Raw genomic sequence first — 21,457 nt, 5'->3', positions numbered from 1 at the left:
CATATTCTAATTAAATTTAGCATTATAAAAAAAGTAGGTAAATGATTTTAAAATGAAAGCTCAGAACTTGGGAACTTTCCAGGCTGAAATCTGGCGTTATCTATAGGTTCCTATTTGTACAATATTAGTGCTAATCTTGTGTCAGAGATGACAAGTGGAGAACTGGCTAAACTGTGATGCTGGCAGCCTGAGCGTGGGAGCGTGAGGGCACTAAATGGAGTTCTGTGATTTAGGTCTGCTAATAACATACAATGAAGAGAGATTTTAAATAGCAAGAGGAGAGCTGAAAAGAAAGAAAAGGAATTGCTTGGTCTGCTACAGAACCAGCCAGCTGTACCACACCTCCTTAGTTAAATCTATTTCATTTAATGAAAAAAATTTCCCCTGATGGAAAAAGAAAAAAAAAAATCTTGTGTTGACTGTTCTTATGGCCAAGTTTCTGAAAACAATATTTGAGATTTTATTGTCAAAAGGTGCATTTCTATTTACTCATATTATTTTATACCCAAATATATTATTCCCATAATAGTTGTTTCATGCTAAACAGTTTCATATTGCATTAAGCAAAGATTTTTGAAATTATTTAATAAATATTAATACTGTCAGGTTCTAGGAAAACATCCAATCTGATACATGTTATTCGTTAGAAGAAAATGAACCTCTGGTGTCCATTAGAAAGAGCCATGTGAAGTCTAATAGTTAAGCCTGCTTTTCCTGGCAACTGCGGCTTCAAATCTTGAACAAATAAGCAAGCACAAAATGGCCATGAGTCCCCTCAGTTCTCAGAATAAAAGCTTACTTTCACTGGAAGAAATCCCAGGACAAAATATCCTCCACTTAGTAACAAGGATTATGTGGACAATCTTCATATACGGACAAGGGCTTTGTGATTCTAAATCTTTTTTGCATGCTACAACCATAAGAAGATAAGCGTTTATTGGGTGAGCAAAGTGACAATAACTATACATCTGTTATAGATGAGGGGTTAAGAAATGACTTGTACATTTTTTAAAAAGGCTGTGAAAAAAGGCCACGATGAGGCGGGGCTAGGGAGAAATTGGGAGATGAATGGTACAGAAGCTCAGTTTTTCCACATAGAAATGTTCTTCAGTTTGGCTACATACAAATAATATGACTGACCATCAGGAAACTATTGGGCGGTTCATTTTATGATACGTAGTCTTTGGACACAATGAAAAAAATTAGTATTAGTAGAAGTGATGCATTAAAAAATATCCCCAAACTAAGGATGCTTTTATATTCTTAATATTTTAGGAGAAAGGAGTGATAAAAATGATACGAGAATTAGAGGTTCAAGTTGTGAGAGATTGAAAAGGAAGACCTAAGGAACTCAGGCTGCAGAGAGTTTCAGAAACAAGGTGACGGCGAGAAAGGGCCATTGGCATTTGACCTTACAGTGTGGAGAAAATAAAGGAGGTGGACACTTGGTGTCCTTAGTATCCCCGGCTATACCAAAAAGCTGGCCAAGGTGACATTGTTAACTAAACACCTGGATTTAGGTCTCAGGTCTCTCTGTGTTTAAAGCAATCAACAAGTCTTATTTAACAGTATTAATAAAAAAAAAGATCACCATCTACAATGTCAGGCCATAGTATTTAAATATAAGCAATTTCAGCTGGAAAGTGAAATGAAAGTCTCCAGGTTGAACTGATGGTAATGAATGGCTTTCAACTGGAGGTGGTGCTGTCACCTGTTTCCCACACTCTGGAGGCAGAGGCAGTGGCAGCAGGAGTTTAAGGTCAGCTCAAATTACCAAGACGGTGTGAGGGTACCCGGGACAACAGGAGTCCTTGTAACAGCCACCACTACTACCATCATCACAACCACCACCACCTCTAAGCATCCGGATAATTATAACAAGACATGAACAAGACAATTCAAATTGTTAATTTCAGAACCTTTCTACCAACTAGTCAATCACAATCCTTGGAGATGAGAATCCAAACTGACCTTGTTAATAAACCAATGTCACTAATGTCTGAGTACCACTGGACTTTAAATTTTTGGAATGGACTTATATTTGTGTGTGTGTGTGTGTGTGTGTGTGTGTGTGCGCATGCGTGTGTGTGCTCACAGTGCGGTGCACAGGTGTATGTTATGGAGATGACACTTTGCTGGGATTAGTTCTTTCCTTTTACCATGTAGGTTCTGGAAATTGAATTTCTATCATTGGGCTAGACAGCAAGTGCCCTTACCTGCTGTGCCATCTTGTTGACCCAACTAGACTCAATTTTAAAGGGAGAAACTGCTGTTATTTTAAGGGTGCTTAGAACTCTTCCAAAGCAAATACAAGCTGTAACCTTTAAGGTTATACTTTTTGATATCATCCTGATAAAGAGTTTTCTGTTCCTTGGAAGCCCAGTGGAGATTTTGTGCTGTTTTAAAAGGAGATTCTTGGTTTAAAACAATTTCTTTGAATTGTTAAAGACTCAATCCTAGGCGAGTCACCTGGTAACAGGCGCTGTAAATACCAGCTGTTGTGCTGAACTTGAACTGTTTAGAGCTATAATGAGACCTTCTCTAGCATCGAAGTTGGGATGACACATAGCATATACTTGGCACGAATGTTCTTCCCTCCCTCTCTCTGTAGATGCAGACGTCCAGGTTCAACAACAAATGATATGAACCAAGTTTCCATGAGTTCTCCAAGAGCAAGACTTAGTTAGGGGCTGGAATCTCTCTCTCCCTATGCATGTATAGTATATATTTGTGTGGTGTAGAAACTGTTATAAGCAATTCATCTAATTGGTAAAGCCTGGGAAAAAGTAGTTCTCCGTTAAAAACATTTCTTAGCTTTGGGGATGCAACCCAGGGGTGCTTGGGAAGTGATCTATCATAGAGGTACAGCCCTCAAAACTAGTTGTGTTTTGTTGTTAAAGATAGGTGAAAATGTGTGTGTGTGTGTATGCTTGGGGGGGGAGTTAATGTTTTTGAATGATCCCTGGCATTTTGAAGCCAAACTTCTTTATTCACTTTGCCTAATTTTCACAGATGAATGCAAAAGTCCCACATATTATTTCTCTTAAGCTCTCAGAGTTAAAAAGATGTAGGCAACAACTCCTTTCTCATTAGTTTCCCATTATACTACACTAAGTACCTACTTACCTAGTCTCTGCCTATACAATCTCTACCAGGATGGCAAACATGGAGTAAGTTATTCTTAAGTGTTAATCATTTTTTAAAGATAATATATTTAATGTGTGCGTAGGGGAACAATCTCTACATTAAAAGCAATGGGTCCAACTGTGACCATAAACTACATTATATAGTTTCTCTATCTTGAAAACACAGGGAAGATTCAGGAAGATGATGAAAATAGTGTTATGTGTTTTAAAGGAAATGAGTTTATTTTGCCTCACATATATCTCAAGAAATAATTAGCATTTAAAATCCTTAAGTCTATTTACCTAACCCATGAATCATTCATATATTGCATGATATGCATCACAAAACATAAAATTTGGAGACTAAAGTAATTTCTAGGATCCTTTAGGTCTAATATTTTTAGAGTCAATAAGCTTGTAATTTTTGAGTAATCATTCACTTTCCTTTCCTAAGATATATATACCAGAATTACTTAATAAATTAAAAACATGCCTCAGTACCCATATTATTTGAATGATGATTTTCCTATCTTTATAATTCATTCCTGCCAGAGAGATCTTGAGATAGGTGTTGAAAAGTGAGAGGGAATCAGAAAGGTTATTAAATGTACTGAATATAAAAAGAGGATAAAATCAAAACTCTAGTCAACTTATAAAATTTTGCTTTCAATTTATGAATATCTCAAGGTAGTCTAAGTATCTGGATACTAGTTCTAAATTTTTTCCTCTAGTATCTTTGTAGGTCAGATATAATCACATCTATCACGGTAGTACGTAATGTCCCCAGATCAGCTGAATCATTTCTTCTGTGATGTGTTAGAGGCACTCATCCTTAGATTTCTCTTCATTCCACCAATCTTGCTGTACAGAAATGCAGGTGGGCATTGGCAGCCTGAGGTTTAACAGGCCCTGAAGGTGACTCAGGGAAGTTTGAAAACCTTCTTCCTAAAGCACTGGGGAGGAATATGATCCTGTTAAAGGAGCACTCATCCTGTGGGTAATTCTGTGTGACAGAGATTGGGATAATGTCTGCAGAGTATGGGGGCAAGGTGACCTGTCAGTCAGCTGGCAGGGAAAACTGTAACAAGCAAGAAAACTTCTCAGTAACATTGCTAAAATTTAGTTCCAAACTGATTTAACATAGCCAGTTACCTTTAGTTCATGAAAATGAAACCGTAGACCCACAGTGAACAGTGATTTGTCTTTTCTGTCTCTAGGGATAGAATTAGGATGCTCCATCTATGGTCCCAACATCTGAATCCTTTAAAAATTACCCATTTTAAAAGTTGACCAGGATTGGAGGTTCAGTCTATAATCCACACTTAAGATCAAGTAAGTTCTATTTATGAGTAGCAACTTAAACTGAGTGAGTAAATCTTCCTTTAAGCAAAAATTTCTTGGTGAGGCGGATAAACCCATTTATAGGGAATAGTTTTAGATAAAAGAGTAACCTAACGCTAGTTTATGCTGAGTGAGGCCAGACTGTGTTTTATTACTGTTGGGATGTATGCGTCAGTGTGTCAGATAGCCTGCCCTAATTGAGCACAGTCTTTGTCTTGGGTGTCAACTTGGTTCAAATATACTAGTTGGCAAATATGGAGCCAATTTTATTATAATGAAGTTAATGATGCAGTTATACAGATCACACTGTCTATATGAAAGGTTCTGCAATACAATAGTATAAAGTAGGTATTCAATATTGGCTATAATAATAATAAACCTTAATTGACACCTTTCCCCATCTCTTTCTTTCTGTTTTTAAAGAGGGTTTTATGTAGTCCAGATTGGCCTAGTTTGGTTTGTAGCCAAGACTGATCCTCAACTTTCTATTCATCCTCAACTCTTAGCTAACTATGGCAAGGATTCCAAGAATGGCTGAGTGAAGGGCTGGTCCTCTTTTCTTATAGTCTATATAGAGCTAGCTTATTTCATAGAGTGGCTCTGATCTTTACTATGCTTTGTCATTTGAAAAAAAATAAGTAGGGTGAAAGTAGGGCCACAGTGGTTGAGAAGTCGTGCTCTTACTGAATTCCAGTAGGGTACATATGTAGAAGGGGAAAAAAGACTGTGAGTAAACTGAATTCTCCTAGTTATAGCATGGTAAACTTTTTAGGGAATTTACTAAACAGCAACCGATTTTCTCCTGTTAAGAGTTCTAGATTGTGAAAGAATTGGTACAAATCTTACTGCCAGTCTGAAGAACATGAAGGCCAATACAGCAGCCTCTGAAGCAAATTAGCAAGTGGCAGGAAACGTTCTGATCTAGGTAGCTGTATGCATTGTTATCCTTATTGCTGGCTCATTATAGTGTGGTTCTATGCTTAGATCTGTTGTGAAGTTTTGGCATTTCAAGTGTGTATTTTTAGGTAAAGCTGCAGTTTGACAGTAGGCTGAGGGAAATCTCAACCTAATGACAAATGGAGAGAACCAACAAACTAAGCTGTTCTCTCATGTCCCACTTAGATCCCAAACACCAAGAGAAGCAATTGAGAACTGAAAATATAACTGCTTTTTTGAGGAGAGGGAGGAGAAAACAGAAAAGAACTTTGTCTACAATAGTCAATTCACTCCATGGAATTTGTTCAAAACAGACCAGCTAAATTGCTACTGAGAGGCACCACCAGGCCAAAGATAGGCAGTCACATGGAATGTTTTGGGAAAGTAGAATTTTTAAGACAATCAAAATATTTATCTGCTTATGTTCTTTAAGATACAGGTATGTTGGGCTGGAGAGATGGCTCAGTGGTTAAGAGCACTGACTGCTCTTCCAGAGGTTCTGAGTTCAATTCCCAGCAACCACATGGTGGCTCACAACCATCTGCAATGGGATCTGATGCCCTCTTCTGGTGTGTCTGAAAACAACTAGTTACAGTGTATGTTGCTCTTAAATGCTGTCTTTGATAGTCTGTTGAGAAAGGCATCACTCTCTAATGCTGTTTATTGGCTGGCGCTGGCACTGCAGTGGAGGGCTGTCTACGGCAATGCCCTTGTGACTATAACGTATCTACTTCTCCACTCCTGAACTATACAATAGACCCATCCTGCTGCAGGTAGGTAAGTGCTCCTCCGTGAGTTCACCATCATAGGTTATTCAATATGGCCAAGGAGGAGAGTATCAAAGTCAGTCATTTATTCTCTGGGACACTGATGACAGTAGCCACATACCACTTAGCATTGTATTTTAGAATTATTTCAGGAATGGCATTTGGACAATGATGCTAGGTTTTAAAAATTCCTATGTCACGCATTAAGAGATTAAGAGATGATTATAGAATATATACAAGAAATAAGCCACGCTCCTTCAAAAATGAGATTTCATATATAAAAATGTTCCCCTCAAAAAAATAAAAGCAGAGGACAGCGGTAGAACAAAGTGTGAGAAAATGTAGTTACTATGCAACAACTGCTCTTACTTTTCCAGCGCTAGCTCCTATATAACAGAACTGGGCTTCTTCCTTTCTCTGGTCCCGTGTTTAAGCTTAAGCAGGGAAATGAGAATACATTGTGTCCTTTCTTTACATTAGACTGATTTCTTTTCTCACAGAGGAGAAAAATCTATCAGCTACTACCCTTCTGTTTCTTTTCTTTCCGCTACTTTTATGGAACCTCATAGAACCTATGATAAATAAAATCCCAAAGAGTACCAGCTCACAGGACTACTTTCTCTATAGTAGTTTCTAATGGGAGACATTCTGGCTGTAGTCAGCTAAAACAATCAGATTTATAACATTAGTAAAGGTTAAAAAGAGAAACTTTTCCCCTTCAAACTTACCCCCTGAACAACTCAAATACTTAAATACTGTAAGAAATTTTAATGGTCAGTTCTTTCTTTTTTCAAATTTTATTATTTCTTAAAAGCTTGGAAATGTTATAGAACAGTTGTCAATATGAAGGGTAAACTAGGACACGCAGTTGCTCTCAAGTGTCAGAAATCAATCTGGATGGAGACACTCTTCTATATAAACAAGCTGTTTTTGTCATGCTCATATAATTAAGGGCCTTCCCAGCGGCAATGCTGACCACTACATGCTCCAATGTGTTGGTGGATGTCACTCACTGTCAATAAAACTACGCGATTTTTACAAGGAAACACAGGAAAAATTTAGGAAGGATAATTTACCAAAAACAACGGAACTCTGAAGAGGAATTGGAAGTTATTCTTTTGTCCTAAATTTTGAAGGAACATTTGCTACAGAGAAATACACACACACAACACACACACACACCATCTGAATTTAAACAAGTCAATATATGCAAATCATGGCCAGTTTTGCAGATTCACTAAAGGATGGTGAGTTACTCATTAAATATGTAATTCAGTCAGGATTTTAAAACGTTTGAAAGGATCATGTCTTCTGATAACACCTCTCTCATGTTTGAACAGGAAATTATGCCATCCACCACACAGATACTACCATAAAGTTTAAACCAGCGCTTTTCGTTTTTGTATTTTGTTTTCAGGAAGTTTACAGATACCCATCTATTAAAAGAATCCCTAACCCATGTTTAAGATATATTTCTAATTCTGTTGAGTCTTTTGCCCTGGTTGCTTTCATTTGTAAAATTGAAGGGGTCAAGGGTAGGCTACTTTTCTGTCTCAGGTTTATTCCCCACATTGGTAGTCAACCAAAAAGAGAAGAGGTCTTAACATGCCCACATGGTGAGCAGGAGTTACGGTCCCCCTCCCCTGCAAGCAATGTTGGCGAACTTTTAAAGTAGTTTTGCTTACATTTCCATGAATAGTAGTAACTGCCACTTTCCCTGTTTTCTTTTGCCTAACCGTACTTTCAATAGATACAGTTGCTATTTCATAGTCTTCCAGCAGATGACGTAGTTGTACTTACAGTCTCTTAGCTTCCTAAGGAATAGTATACTCCTATAGCCCCAGGACTTCTAACAGACTCTGGTCCATTAAAAAACAAACAAGGGGAAGAAAAAAAAAAATAAAGCCCAACCTTTCCATGGCTGGGGATGAGGCTCAGTGGCAGAGTGCTTGCTTGCATTGGCATGGCCTTCAGGTCTCCGGTCCAATCACACACACATACAGACACACACACACACACACACACACACACACACACACACACAAAACAAATTCAAGAAAAAAAATATAGTGCTTTAAAGGATTACGAATAGTGCTGTTTCTTTGTGTAGACATGCATTTCAAAAGCTGTTAAATAAACTTTATACCTTCCATATTATGGATAAAATGTTTCATGTTAATAAATCAAGCAGTTTGAACAAAGCCACAACATAAAATCTTTTGCTACACAGTTGTAATGCTCATGTGCTCATAATGGCAAGGTCTTTGGATGAAAAAATAGTAGCACAGTTAGTAAAAATTGAAAGCTATAATTTGTTAAAGCTTTTAAATATCAGAGCCTTTCACTAGAGAACATAGTTAACCTCACATACCACTTGGCTATACTAATTAATATCCAGATCCCCCTGAACTAACGTGTTACTTAGGAAAAATAACAATAGCTTTTTGAGAGGGACAAGGAGGGCGACATGGAAGGTGAAGTGGCTGGGTGTGAGGAAGGAAACTCGTATGAGAATTTTTTTTAAAAATATGCTTGGATGAGCATATTTGTACGCTTAACAAGAAACATAGACATCTGCAGCCTAGGTCTATATCAATGGGGTTTACTTACTATTTTCTTGATGTTTTCTCTGTATAAAAATGATACACTAACCAGATAAAATATGATACTTAGTAAAAAAGGAAAAAAATCCTAAAGTTGATATTATTAGGAATGGGAGGGTTATGTGTCTATGCATTTGAAGAGAATATATGTATATACATGTTTACACATGAGAATGACTCTAAAAGAATAGCGTAAGAAATTGCTAGCTCTGGTTGCTACCTTTCACTGTCTACTGTAGCATCTTATTATTATTATTTGGAGCTACAGTCCACGCAGCTCAGGCTGCAGTTACTGTAGCTGAGGATGACCTTGAGCTTAGCTCCTCCTGCCTTCACCTTGGTGTGACAAAGGCATGCTCTCCCACACCTCATTTATGTATATGGGAATCAAGTCCAGGGCTTTGTGCATTCTAAGCAAACATTCCTCCAACCGAGCTACATCCTCTGTCCATACATCTGGTGCTATGGGAATAGTTTTCTCTATTCAAAAATGTTAAAATTTACCACTAAAATAAACTTGCATGGCTGAAAAATGTCACATCAGATTAAGACCAAAGACTGATTTTTTTCCCTCATTTTATAACAAAATAGTAAAAATTTCCCCTAAAGTCTACCCATGTATATTTGACCATATTTTCTTTTTGGTAGACTTGCTGTGATCTAAAAAACCATTTTCATAAGATACTGAATTGGGAAATACATTTTTCCTGTACTCTGGTGCTATAGTACTGTAGACTATAGATGGTTATAGCAGAACGCTTGCTAATTCCTTATTCCCTTCCTCTGATAGGCTAGCCATTAGCCACAATTTCTCTATGGAAGTCAAGAAATCTTTAAGGAAACTTCAGAAAGATTTTAATGAATCTTATCTGGCAATGCCAAATCTTGTATCTGTACCATTCTGGAGGCACAGAATCAATGTTAACTTTTTTTTGACAAAACATCCTGCCAAAGATGTTTGGTGTTTGGTAAAGAAAGACTTCAGACTAGGTGGTGACTCACCAAAGCCCTTACCCAAAGTTTGGAAGAGGATTTCATGTTTCAGTCAAAGTCATTTGGAAGGAAGAAAGAAAAAAGAAAAAAAAAAACCCTCATTTTCAAATAACCAATTAAAACTCAAATTAAGCCTCATTCATTTAAATATTAAATATTAAGTAAACTGTAAAATAAATCTCAAGGAATGACAATACATCAGTTTTCAATGGTAGCTGCTGATTAAAAATAAGTGTCTGAGATTTTAGTCCAATTTCATCCTCTTCAAACTGTGCAGCTCAGATAAATGTTTATTTTACTGAAAATATTTGCAAAATTACAATATAAATACATGGTTAGATTAAGATAGGATGACTATATATGTTTCTTATCTATAGATATAAAATGAATGCAATAAATATAGCACACTCTTGATGAATTGTTAGTACACAGTGTTTTCTCAGTAAAGTACATACGACCTATTATTAAGCAACAATTATTTAGTTTTCAAATATACATCTTCAAATGTGTTCGGGGTAGAAGGATACACTGAATCCCCCAGTTCTCTTTTGAGTTTTTGAAGGTTAATACTTCTGCAGATTTTGAAATATCCTATTTATGTTTTAGTGACTTATTAAGCTCTTTATATTCCTTACTTGAAACTTTATTTCTTTAGTCTGGTGATTTTTAAAACATAAGCTAACCATACTTTTGATTCTAGAGCTGTAGCACGTACTGTCTTTTTATTAGTAACTTAAGTACAAATTAACAGTGAAACAGAATTATTAAAAAAGTTATCTGGCCAGATTCCCCAATTTAATTTTTGGAGTATTATGGGAAGTCTCAAGTAGATATAGTCTGAACTGTGACACTAATCTGGATTAGAAATTGTTTTATATTATTCTAGTCTTTATTACAAATTCAAAATCTACGTTAAAATTCCTTGTTAAATGAATTGAGATTTGCTTTAAAACCATCTTCTGTCCTTCTCCATTACACTGCCTTAATGGACACCCGTTACAATAGTTCTAACACAAACATGTGCATGCAAGGGATCACCCTACAGATTCTAGCTACATAGTTACTGAAACACATCCTGCCTGTCGGGTGGCATAAATGTACATCTTCTATATACAAAAGGTAAAGTGCATTATTAAATTAGTGAACTGACAGATTGTCTGCCTGGACCATATAGCTTTCAAATAGACAAATGTGAAATTCCCCCATTAGAACCAATCATTTCAAGAGGTTCTAAACAGCTTTTCCACCCTGTCATTTATTTTTTTGGCCATGCTCTTTAGTGCAAATAAGCTTGTGTTTGACTCAAGTTTAAGGGACATGGCAGTTTGGGGCTTTAAGAAGGAAAATAATAAAATGTGGCAGAACTTGAATATCTTTATAATACATTGCATCTTTTGCATATAAGCAGCATATTAGCGCTGCTTTTAATTGCTAGGAGCACACTGCCAACTACTGAGGAACCCGTTTCCAGATTTTATACTATTAGCTTATATTATTACAGTTGGAGTCTGTCCACATTATGCTCGATTACTATGTGCAAACATCATCAATGTTTTAGCATTATACAGTCAACTAGTAATTTTGGTTACTAACTTCAATGCTCTTTTTTTTACTTCTAACATCCAGTTTCCTTAAGAGTTTAACGCCTTCGAGGCAAGGATCCTGTTATTTTGAAGAATACCATGTACACTTGCAGCTCCATTTATGTTACAAATGACAATAAATAAAATTTATATTGCACAGATAAAAATAGTAGCTTATTTTATAAGATACATGGCAATACACGTCCTAAGTCCATATTTTTGAACTGGATCACACTTAATTATGGCTAATGAACTCTTGGGAATTTTAAGTATCAAAAAATCATAGCATCATACCATTTTTCAATGAATATATTAACTATGAAAAGGTAAACAAAGGATTGGTAAAAGTCTTAGTGCTTCTAGAGTATAGTCAATTGCCAGTATATATACATACATATGTTTTTATATATGTATATATATATATATTATTTACCCAATCTGTAGCTTTGAGATGGCAAGAACTTTGAAGTATACATATAAGGTAGAAAATCTGGCTATTTAGCTAGTCCTTTACTTAAATAATTAATATGAAATGAAGCTAATAACATGTATATACAGTGAATTAAATATATTTATCTTCATGTCTGACATAGTATCGTGTGTGTGTATATATGCATATGTATATACACACTTAAACCTCATCAGACTAAAAACCAAAAAGAAATCAGTTAGTCCTAACGTATATAGATATTTCAAAAGAGGAAGATAAGATTTTTAAGAGCGAGTGCATACTCACAGCAATAGTGATCGGGACAATTGAGTAATGGAATATTCACAGCTCCCGTTTGCCGAAATCTGACAGGTTGATTATTATTAATAGGCACTATGATGGGCAGCAATAACAATCAGTAGTACAGTAATTCAAGTGCACACCACTCCTTCATATACCCCAAACTACTTCCTATCAAGCCTACAGAGCTACATTATCTTACAGTTAGGACTGTTTAAAAATCCTGGCTACTTTTATAGTCTCAACCGCCACCATGTGCTATTAACGCTAGTACTAACATTTTCTTCTAACCTTCAGTTGTTCCATGGTGATGCAGACGGTTCACAACAGGAGTGAACCGAGGGAGATTCCATCATAGGACTTGGAGAAATGTGAAACAGAGTCTGCAACCAACATCAGCATGTATGTCTGGGCTACTAGTTGCTTGGTCTTAACGAAAGCCAATGAACTTAATCTTAATTCATCCCACGGTTTCCTTAGCGACCTCAATGTGTTTACAGAAAAATTCTGGAGGGAAAATTGTTCGAAGCAATTCTGAATTACTCAGAGCATATCAGAGAAGAGCCACATTCTGACCTCAGGCCTTGGAGCCTGCTCTCACCCATGAGAACTGTATCTGGGGAGTTGAAATCAGTGTCTGTCTCTTAAATATGATTACATGGACTTATTGTGGAACAGTAACTGATCCCATGACAAAATACAATTTCGTTCAGAATAAAATGTAGCCCAACAGATGAAATTTCATTCAGTTAATAAGGGACATGGTGGGTGTACGTACTATACCCACTTGTTTAAAAATTGCCGAGTGTCTAAAAATTCAGGTGGCACTTTCTGGACAGTGGTTTTTAATAGAGGTGAGCACAGGTGGAGACGTCTTGTATAGAGTAAACCTCTTTAAGAATCTCAAGGAGCACCTTGGAAAATGCCTGAATTTTCCTTTTAAATGTTTACAACCAATATTATTTCCAAATATTATATTTCCCAGACTGCAATTTTATATTCTAAATGCTCTTTTTTTTGTTTTCTCAGCTAAAAAAAAAAAAAGTTTTTCTTTTTGGAGTTAAAGTCAGGTTTATACTGTAAGTTTGAGATGGTTTTAAGGGCAGTCAATGTAGGAGCCCTACTAAAATACGTCAGTAAACGTATTTTACACCAGTCAACGGGTGCAGCAACTATGCATGGATGGGAAAGCATAAAATACACTTTGAAAGTTTATGACAGCTTATAAGGAAAAAAAACCAAACCGATTCCAAACTATCAAGAATGGCTAAAACATCAAAATTTCCATAACAAAGCCACTGGGTGAAGCCTCCCTCTCAAGAGTGACATAAGCATCATGTCCATACCTTTAGAAAGTCAATAAAATATATAGAATAGGAAACAGAAGATTAGATTGCAGTTAGCTAAGAATAATGAATTAAAACACTTCCATGGCTTTGATATGGCAACTGAAACTGTAGGGTTACCACAAAACTTGAAATTATGGAACACTGTATATAGTAACTGTTAAGAAATATGACATTGTATTTTAAAGGTCTAATTATGTAATAAGATTTGTATTTTAGTGGTACTAGTTAATATTCAGTTACCCAATGAGCAATATATTCCTACTAGTACTTTCATCAAGAAATCTACTATACTCCAGGTCAATTTCTGTTTCTGTGGTAACTGTCCTACAGGTAAACTTAGCAACTTTTTAACAAAGTATGAACTTTTAACAAAGGATGGGACTTTCTTTGGGGGGCGGGATTTGATAAATAGGAATTCACACTTTCGTCTTTAGTCTATGCATCATTTTCAAGATTCTGTCATATAGTGCAATGTAAATCTTAGTTATCGTGATTAAAGGTCAGAATGTCACACTTTGTGCCGATCTGCATACTTCAATAGGTCTGGAGCAGTTGAAGCAGCTAAACTATTTGGCTCTGGGGAGGTTGGAATTCCCATGAGAATTCTAGTGATCTATGCATAACATAACATGAGAATCAGACTCCTTTAAGTATAAACTATTAGAGGTATTACTAATAACAAAGGGCCCAAAAGAGGAGAAACTTCTTCAAATGATCATGATTATGGATCAGTACGTTTAGCCAATTACTGATTTCTAAACTTTGCCTGCTGGAGTTCAATTTCACGCTAGTCCAGGCATTCTCGTTCTTCACCACTGGCCCGGCGCCCATCCATTCTCTTTTCTTTATGGCTGTTGCAAATTTTCCTCATCTCTTCTTCATACTTGATAAAATTCTCCCCAAACCTTGTCCAAGCTTTGAATGGAACAGTAATAGTATTACGGTAAGGTGGCCTCACCTCACTTACCTTCAGGAAAATTCCATATTTATTAGAGCCCACATCAAAGTAGAACCTTTTATTGTCCACTCTGAAAGAGGTCCCCTCTGGGAGTTCAAGTGGGTCGTTGTCTCCACACCTTCGTTCTTCTATGTCTCCTTCGCCGTAGTCTTCAATCAGCTGGACCAAGGCATCACGAAATTCAATCATACCTTGCGCCGGGAGGACAATAGTCTGTTCCTGGCCCAAACTGTGGCCAAAATAACCTATCATGCCAGTGCCCCTCATCATGGTTTGTCTAATCCTTAGGAAGCGACCTCGTTGGTTCTCCTTTAGGTCCAGGTAGTATTTCCTATTGTCCCTCTCTATATAGTCCGTTTTGAGGACACTGTGAGGATGCTCTTCTGACCCCACTGACACCGGTGGGGAGGGTGCGGAGTGCTTCTGCCGCCTCCTGGAGACTTGCTCTTTGCTCTGCCCATGCTCTTGCCTGTGGCCTTTCAGGCCCAGGTGGGCATAGTGCTCTATGAAGTCGCCTAGACAGTCCTTCAGCTCTGCTGCTACTGACAGGGAGAGGGTCAGTTTACTCTTTCTGATATTGTCCTGCCGGCCTCTCCCTATCCAGACTTCGGCTATCTTTAGGAAGCGGCCCCGGGAGCTTTGCTTCACGTCTAGGTAAAACCTCTTTTTCTGGATGTCCACTCGTTTGGAGGCCAGCTCCTGGATTTCGGATGCTCCCCCAGACTGATTAGGGGTGGCTGACGCGGAGTAGTGGGGGTAGTGAGAATGCTGGGCCTGGGGATAGAGTCTAGTCTTGCTTAGGCCAGAGCCCCCTACATTCTTGCCTCCGCGGCCACGGCCGCCACCGCCGCCGCCGCCGCCTCCCCTTCGCCTGGCTCTTTCCATCTTCAGCTGCAAGTGACAAACAGACACACGGGGTGGGATGGGGGAGGGGTGTTGAGAACAATCGCAGACGCCCCTGGGTCCGCACTGCCCCCGCTGCCGCCGCCCGGAACCCCCACTCTGGCCCGGCTCTGGCGCTCCGGCCTCGGCCGGCTCCGCACCGCGCACGCAGCATCCCTCGGCCGCCCCGGGCCTCCCGTTCCGATTCCCGTAGGCAGCCAGCCGCCCAGCTCGGGCTCGGCAGCCCCGGGGGTCCCCAGCCAGCCGACACTCACATCATCTCCGTCACCGATGCCCTTCACGACCACCGCCGCCGCCGCCAGCTCTCGGCCCCTCCGCTGCAGCCGCCGCCCCCCGCCTCCTTCCCCGCCGCCGCCGCGCGCTCTGCCCCCCGCCGGAGCAGCGGGGCAGGGGCATCGCCTGCGGCGCCCACCGCCGCCGCCGCGCCTCCTGCGGCCGCTGCCTGGATTCGGGCACCGGCCCGACGCCGCGGGGAGGGCGGGAGGGAGGCGGGGAGCTGCCGGAGGGGCCGGGCTTCGGACCCCGCCTCCCCAGCCGCGGTAGCGGAAAGAGGGGGGCTCGGGCTCAGCCTCCGGGCGCGCCCTGACGGCAGCCCAGCGTGCGGGGACCCGGCGTGCGTGAGAGCCGGCTGGAGGGGTGGCGGGAGCGTTGTGACTTGCCGCGGCTCACCCGCCCCTGCGTTGAGACTACATTTCCCAGCGTGCCCAGCGGCCGTCAGCTTTGAGCATGCGCGCTGTGCGGGTCGACCGGGATGGCTGCGGTGGGTGGGAGGGCGGCGGGGCTGGAAGAGGTTGGGCGGGGCTGCGGGCGGAGTGCAGGAAAGGGCAGTCTCCAGACCAGAAGTGTACCCAGGTGCCACTTGATATAAAGTTAGGAAAGGTGAGACCTCGCCCGATGCTTGGGTTGTGGGCTTTGGTTCTCAGCCCTCCATAAATCATCCTGCTGAAGGAGAAGACCCGTAGATCTGGCTCTTTTCAGGGTAACGTGTCTTCCCCGCTTTTGCTTCCCCCCTCGGCGTACCCTGGGCTATACCCTACGCTTCTTAGACGCGTGTCCCTCTCGTCCACGGGGCTTTCTCCTGGGGTTGTGTTGGAGAGATTCTTGGAAAGGGAGCCTTGTCTCCTTTCTCCTTCAGATCCCCTGGAAAGGGGCCGCTGAGCCACAGGCCTCCTCTTGTCCCGTCAGCTAGTAGGCTTTCCCGCCTCTTCCGCCCCAGCTGCTGTTTATAGTGCTAGAGTCACGCTTGCACAGGTAACTGAGGCAGGGGAAGCAACCGGCTTCCCACGACTGAGCAAATTGTTTTGGATCTCTTAAGGTCAAGTCATTGTACCAATGAGCATTTTGTCTTGTTGAATGTGACTCGTTCTTCCATAGATCTGATCTGTAAAAACCTGGAGAGCAAAAAAGTCTTTTAGGATGCTAATCAAGAGTTCCAAAATAACAATAATTTAGGCTTTAGTTTTCCTTTGGTTTTGTTGAGACGGGGTTTCTCTTCTGTAGCCCCTTACACTTTTAGCCCACGCGCTGTCCTCGAACTCATGCCCTCCTGATCTTTTATTAGAGATTGTATGCAAAGCCTGCGGTTTATAGGGCAGTTTGGTACTTGATGTCGTTGAATACTAGTCGTCTCCTCGGCCAGTCTCCTCTTGCATTGAGGATGGAACCCCGAACTGGGAGTGCTCATTTGCTTTGATACAGGGCTCTTCTATTGACTGGCATCCCAGCTCTGCGAATTCAGCATATAATTGTTGAGCGCTGCTGAAGGCACCGGAGAAAACAAAATGAATAAAGCAGAGAAAACTTACCCTTTTTGAGTTTAAAATTTAGCGGAAAGAGACACGCAAAATGCCAAGTGCAGTATTGTCTAAGTGAAAATGAAAGAGGGCCAGTGGGGGTTGGGAGGTATAATTTCCCAATGGGTCCTCACTGGGAAGGAAGTGAGAGATCACTTTGTGTCTAAGAGAGGGGAAAGAAAGTACAAACCCGAAGGAGGCTGCCTGTAGTAAGAACAACCCAGAAAGGCATTTAAGGTAGAAAAAAGGAGTCTGCTTGCAGAGACCAGAGAGATTATGCAGGATTCATTGACTATGTTAGAAATCTGGTGTGTCATCCTGAAGAATTGGGAAGCTCTTGGCGAGTTGTCAGGGAAACACACACACACACACACTATAATTTGCCAGTTTAATAATTTTAAGTACAGTTTAGTGATAATAAATTATGCTCTGTATGTGCAAAATGTCGCCACTGTCTACTTCTATAATGTTCTTTGTTGTTGATTTGGGTTCTTGTTTGTCTGCTTTTGGATGCTGGGCATTGCCCATGCTAAATATCTATTCTTTTATTGAGCACACCCTAGCCCTATTTCCAGAAATTGCTCTTCATCTTAAGCAGAAACTCTCCCATAAAGTAATAACTTTATTGCCTCCACTTCCCAGGCCCCAGTAATTTGTAGTATATCACTTATACTACACTTATATTTGTAGTATATCCATTTCAGATACTTCATGTACATAGAACCATAAATATTTGTCCTTTTGTACCTCACAGATGTGGCTCAGTGTGTTTTCAGGGTCCATCTATGCTGTGGTTTATGGCTGAGCTTAATTCTTACTTTAAGGCTGAATTAATGAATGAATAATTCATCATGTATATGTACAATATTTTGCTTATTCTTTATTGATAGCTTGGTTTCTCCTTTGTTTACTGGGAATACTACTGCCCTGAATGTTGTTGCTGTGTGTATCTGTGACCCTGTTTTAAATTTTTTTGACATTTATCGGTATATAGGACTTTCTGGCTTATATGATAAGCTTTTTGAGTAACTGCCAAACTTTCCCGCAATGGTAATGCACAAGTGTCTTCATTTCCCCAAAGCCTTGTCAAAACATATTGCCCTATTTTTTTATCCCTTCTTATTATAGTCCTTCTAGAGGATGACATGGGGTAGTATCTTATTTTTGTTTTGGTTTGTATTTAGTCTTTGGCCTTTGGTTAATGACTATGTCAGTTAGCAGCTTTCCATGGATTTAATGGCTGCCCTTCACTGGTAAAGAATGTAATATCATTCTTTGCCTATTTTCAAATTTGAGTTTTTAATTTGTTTAGTTGTAGGAGCTCTTCATTTGAACATGAAACTATCTCTCTATATATACATGTATGTATATGTGTATATATATATAATTTGCAAATAATCTATCATTTTGTTTCTTTTTCTTTTTACTTTGTGGGGGGGGATGCTGAAATAGGCTTTTGGTATGTAGCTCAAGCTATCCTTGAATTCAAGATCCTCCTGCCTTTGCTCACCAAATGCTGGGACTATAGGTGTGTTCTATGTTGCAGTGTATTCACTTTTTGATAATGTTTCACACAGTGTGGAATTTTGATGATGTTCAGTTTATTATCTATATATGTTAATACATTAAATTTATTGCCATTTCCAAAGTCATGCATTTTTTCATCCTATTCTCTGCTAATTTTATTTTAATCCCCTCCCCCCCTTTTTTAAAAAAGGTTTATCTCTTATATTTGAGTTAATGTTTGTATTCAGTTAAGAGTTCAACTTCTTCACTCTTTTACATGTGGAAAAGTAACTTACAGTAAACAAGTCTTTTTTACTTAAACCTGCTTGGTTACTTCTAGATATTTTATTAATTTATATGCTGTTGTCAATGACATTGCTTTCTTTCGGATGATTCACTTTGGTATATTAAAAAAGGCTGATACTTCTGTGTTGACTTTGTACTCTGAAGCTCTGCTGAATGTTTTTGTTAGGTTTAGAAGCCTTCTCATCAGTTCCCTCAGGTTTTTACATGCAAGATTGTGCTGTCTGTTAAGATAGAAATAGTTTTTACTTCTTTCTAGTTTAGATACTGTGTTAACCATGATTCTTAATCTTCCTAACACTGCAACCCTTTAATATAGTCCCTCATATTGTGGTGATCTCCAACCATAAAATTATTTTTGTTGCTACTTCTTAACTGTAACTTTGCTACTGTTATGAATCATAATGTATATATCTGACTATGCAGATGGTCTTAGGCCACCCCTGTGAAGGTTGTGCAACTCCCAAAGGGAGTTGAGAACCACTGTCTAGAGTAAAAGAACCAATAGAGTGAATCTATATTAAACAAGGACTCATTAGATTGGCCTATGTGCTATAGTCTGGGTATTTCTACAATGGCAGTCTTCTTACTGTAGAGGCGGAGAACTCTGTAGCTGCTCAGAGCAGGAAACTGCATATTTCAGCAGTCCCAACCCAGTGCTAAAGGCCTGGGTGATTCTTGGAGAACCACCGGTCTTCAGTCTGTATTGAAACACTGAAGAAGCTTCAGCTATCAGTGAGGGAATATCACAGCAGTGACCTTGGCAGCAACAGGACTCATGAACTTTCAGTGTTGATAACCATATCAACAGGGTAAATGAACTCGCCAGAAAGACTTGAAGGTGATAAAGCAAGAGGGGAAGCTTTCCCCCCAGATCTGCTTCTATCTGGCTCCCACGGGAAGGTGCCACGGGAAGGGTTAGGTTGGGTCTTCCCACTTCAAATAACCTGATTAAGAAAATACCTTATAGATATGCCCAGTGCCTTATCTCTTGGTTGATTCCAGATCCTGTCAAGTTGACAATGAAGATTAACTATCACAGGTGCCCCTTAAATTCTCTGTCTAGAACTTTCAAAAGTAGCAGTGGTAAAAATGGGTATCATTAAGGAAAAAGTTTTTTTTGTTTGGTGTTTTCTGCAGGGTCAATATAATTGCTGTTTTGCTATAATTGTTGAAGAAATTACCTTTTGTTGTTGTTCTATATATTTTTAAAATCATGGAAAATTGTTAAATTTTATCAAGTACATTTTTTGTGTAAATTTTGATAAGCATGTTGGTTGTTTTCCCGTTATATTTCTAATGTGAGTTATTATATTGGCCATTTTTCTTATGTTGAATCATCCTTGTATTCTTGGAGTTAAGTTTTACTTGGTCATGTTATTTAATCCTTAGATTTATACAGGACCACTCTGACTATTGTTTTGAGTTGAGGCTGTCAGGATGTCCATCAGCTATATAGGTAGAGCTAGGCATGGTAGTGCTTGTATTCCCAGTCCTTGGACTGAGGCAGGAGGATTGTAGAAAGTTCAAGGCTAATGAGTAGTATACAGGGAATACTAGACTAGCCGGGGCTACAATATACTGTCTCAAATCAACAACAAAAACAAAAAAAACAATCACCCCCCCCACCTTCCCAGAATTCTCTGGATTGAACTAAGGCTGTCACCATGAAGGCGAGGATGGGAAGGAGGATTTACTCAAAGTAGGGTTGCTGACGGTATAATTTCTGATCTGAGCCTGAATCTGAGGCCAAGGACATGTCCGTGTTCTGGTCCTCTTCCCCTCTTCTCCTTCCTAGAATGTGTTGGTATGGAACCCAGGGCTTCACATGTGCCAGGGGATCTACGATTGAGGCTAGATCCCCAGTACTGCCCGAATCTTGAGCAAATGTCTGGATTCCGCATGCCAATGAAACCCAGCCAACTCAAAATGAAATTAGTTGTTACAGTAGAATACATGGGCACAGTAAGATGATTCCATTCAGACTGAGAGCTTGTGGCAGCTGGAAGCAAGGTCATTAGCTGAGGATGAAGGAGGTGAAGGAGGTGTGATAGGCTTAAGGAAGAAGGGAAAGTTATAAAACTGTCGTCCTAGGTAGGGAGAGTGGTAAATAGGTAAAGGGAAAAGTGTAGATTGTTGGGAAGTACAAATGACTCCCTTAGAGTCGGATTTAAAGGGGAGACCGGTCAGCTCAGGCGAAACAGATACAGCAGCTATCGAGGAGACAGAAGCCATGGGGGAACTTCCTTTACTTCAGTTAGGGTTAGTATGCAGGAGAGAAATAAAACCAAGAAGGGCCATGGAGCTAAGGGAGTAAGCAAGAGACTAGTTAACACTCTGGAACTTCAGCTGGTCAGCAAGGCAAGTAGATGTTATGGACCATGTCTGTGTCTCCACACTGAGGAGGCTAAGACAGGAGGATCACCATAAGCTTGAGGTCATCCTGGGCAACATAGTGAGGTCCAGGCCAACCTGGGCTACAGAGTGAGATTCTGTCTTCAAAACCTTATAATCTATCTATCTATCTATCTATCTATCTATCTATCTATCTATCTATCTATCTATCT

General features: G+C 39.7%; 2 protein-coding genes across 5 annotated transcripts in view; one reads left to right on the top strand and one right to left on the bottom strand.

Moving 5' to 3' along the window:
- The window catches only part of Purg (purine rich element binding protein G), a 31,140-nt gene extending 15,526 nt beyond the window's left edge, over positions 1 to 15,614 (bottom strand). The window contains exons 1-2 of one of the 2 annotated variants that reach the window (XM_028768295.1): positions 15,543 to 15,614; positions 13,167 to 15,276 (exon numbers count right to left, since the gene is read on the bottom strand). In XM_028768295.1, coding sequence (XP_028624128.1) covers positions 14,215 to 15,270 — 1,056 coding nt within the window. In that variant the 5' untranslated portion in view covers positions 15,271 to 15,276; positions 15,543 to 15,614 and the 3' untranslated portion in view covers positions 13,167 to 14,214. Of the gene's footprint in view, positions 1 to 13,166; positions 15,277 to 15,542 lie in introns of those variants that run through there. The other variant, XM_028768296.1, reaches the window with a different exon arrangement.
- Positions 15,615 to 16,113: 499 nt separating this feature from the next.
- The window catches only part of Wrn (WRN RecQ like helicase), a 132,339-nt gene continuing 126,995 nt past the window's right edge, over positions 16,114 to 21,457 (top strand). For 2 of the 3 annotated variants that reach the window (XM_028768204.1, XM_028768202.1), the window contains exon 1: positions 16,114 to 16,267. The gene's annotated coding sequence lies outside the window, so the exon portion shown is untranslated. The remainder of the gene's footprint in view (positions 16,268 to 21,457) is intronic. The other variant, XM_028768203.1, reaches the window with a different exon arrangement.

The sequence above is a fragment of the Grammomys surdaster genome, unplaced genomic scaffold, assembly GCF_004785775.1.
Source record: "Grammomys surdaster isolate TR1022 unplaced genomic scaffold, NIH_TR_1.0 185, whole genome shotgun sequence".
In the NCBI taxonomy this organism is placed as follows: Eukaryota; Metazoa; Chordata; class Mammalia; order Rodentia; family Muridae; genus Grammomys; species Grammomys surdaster.
The sequence above is the reverse complement of the archived record's forward strand: the minus strand, read 5'-3'. Positions and strand labels throughout refer to the sequence as shown.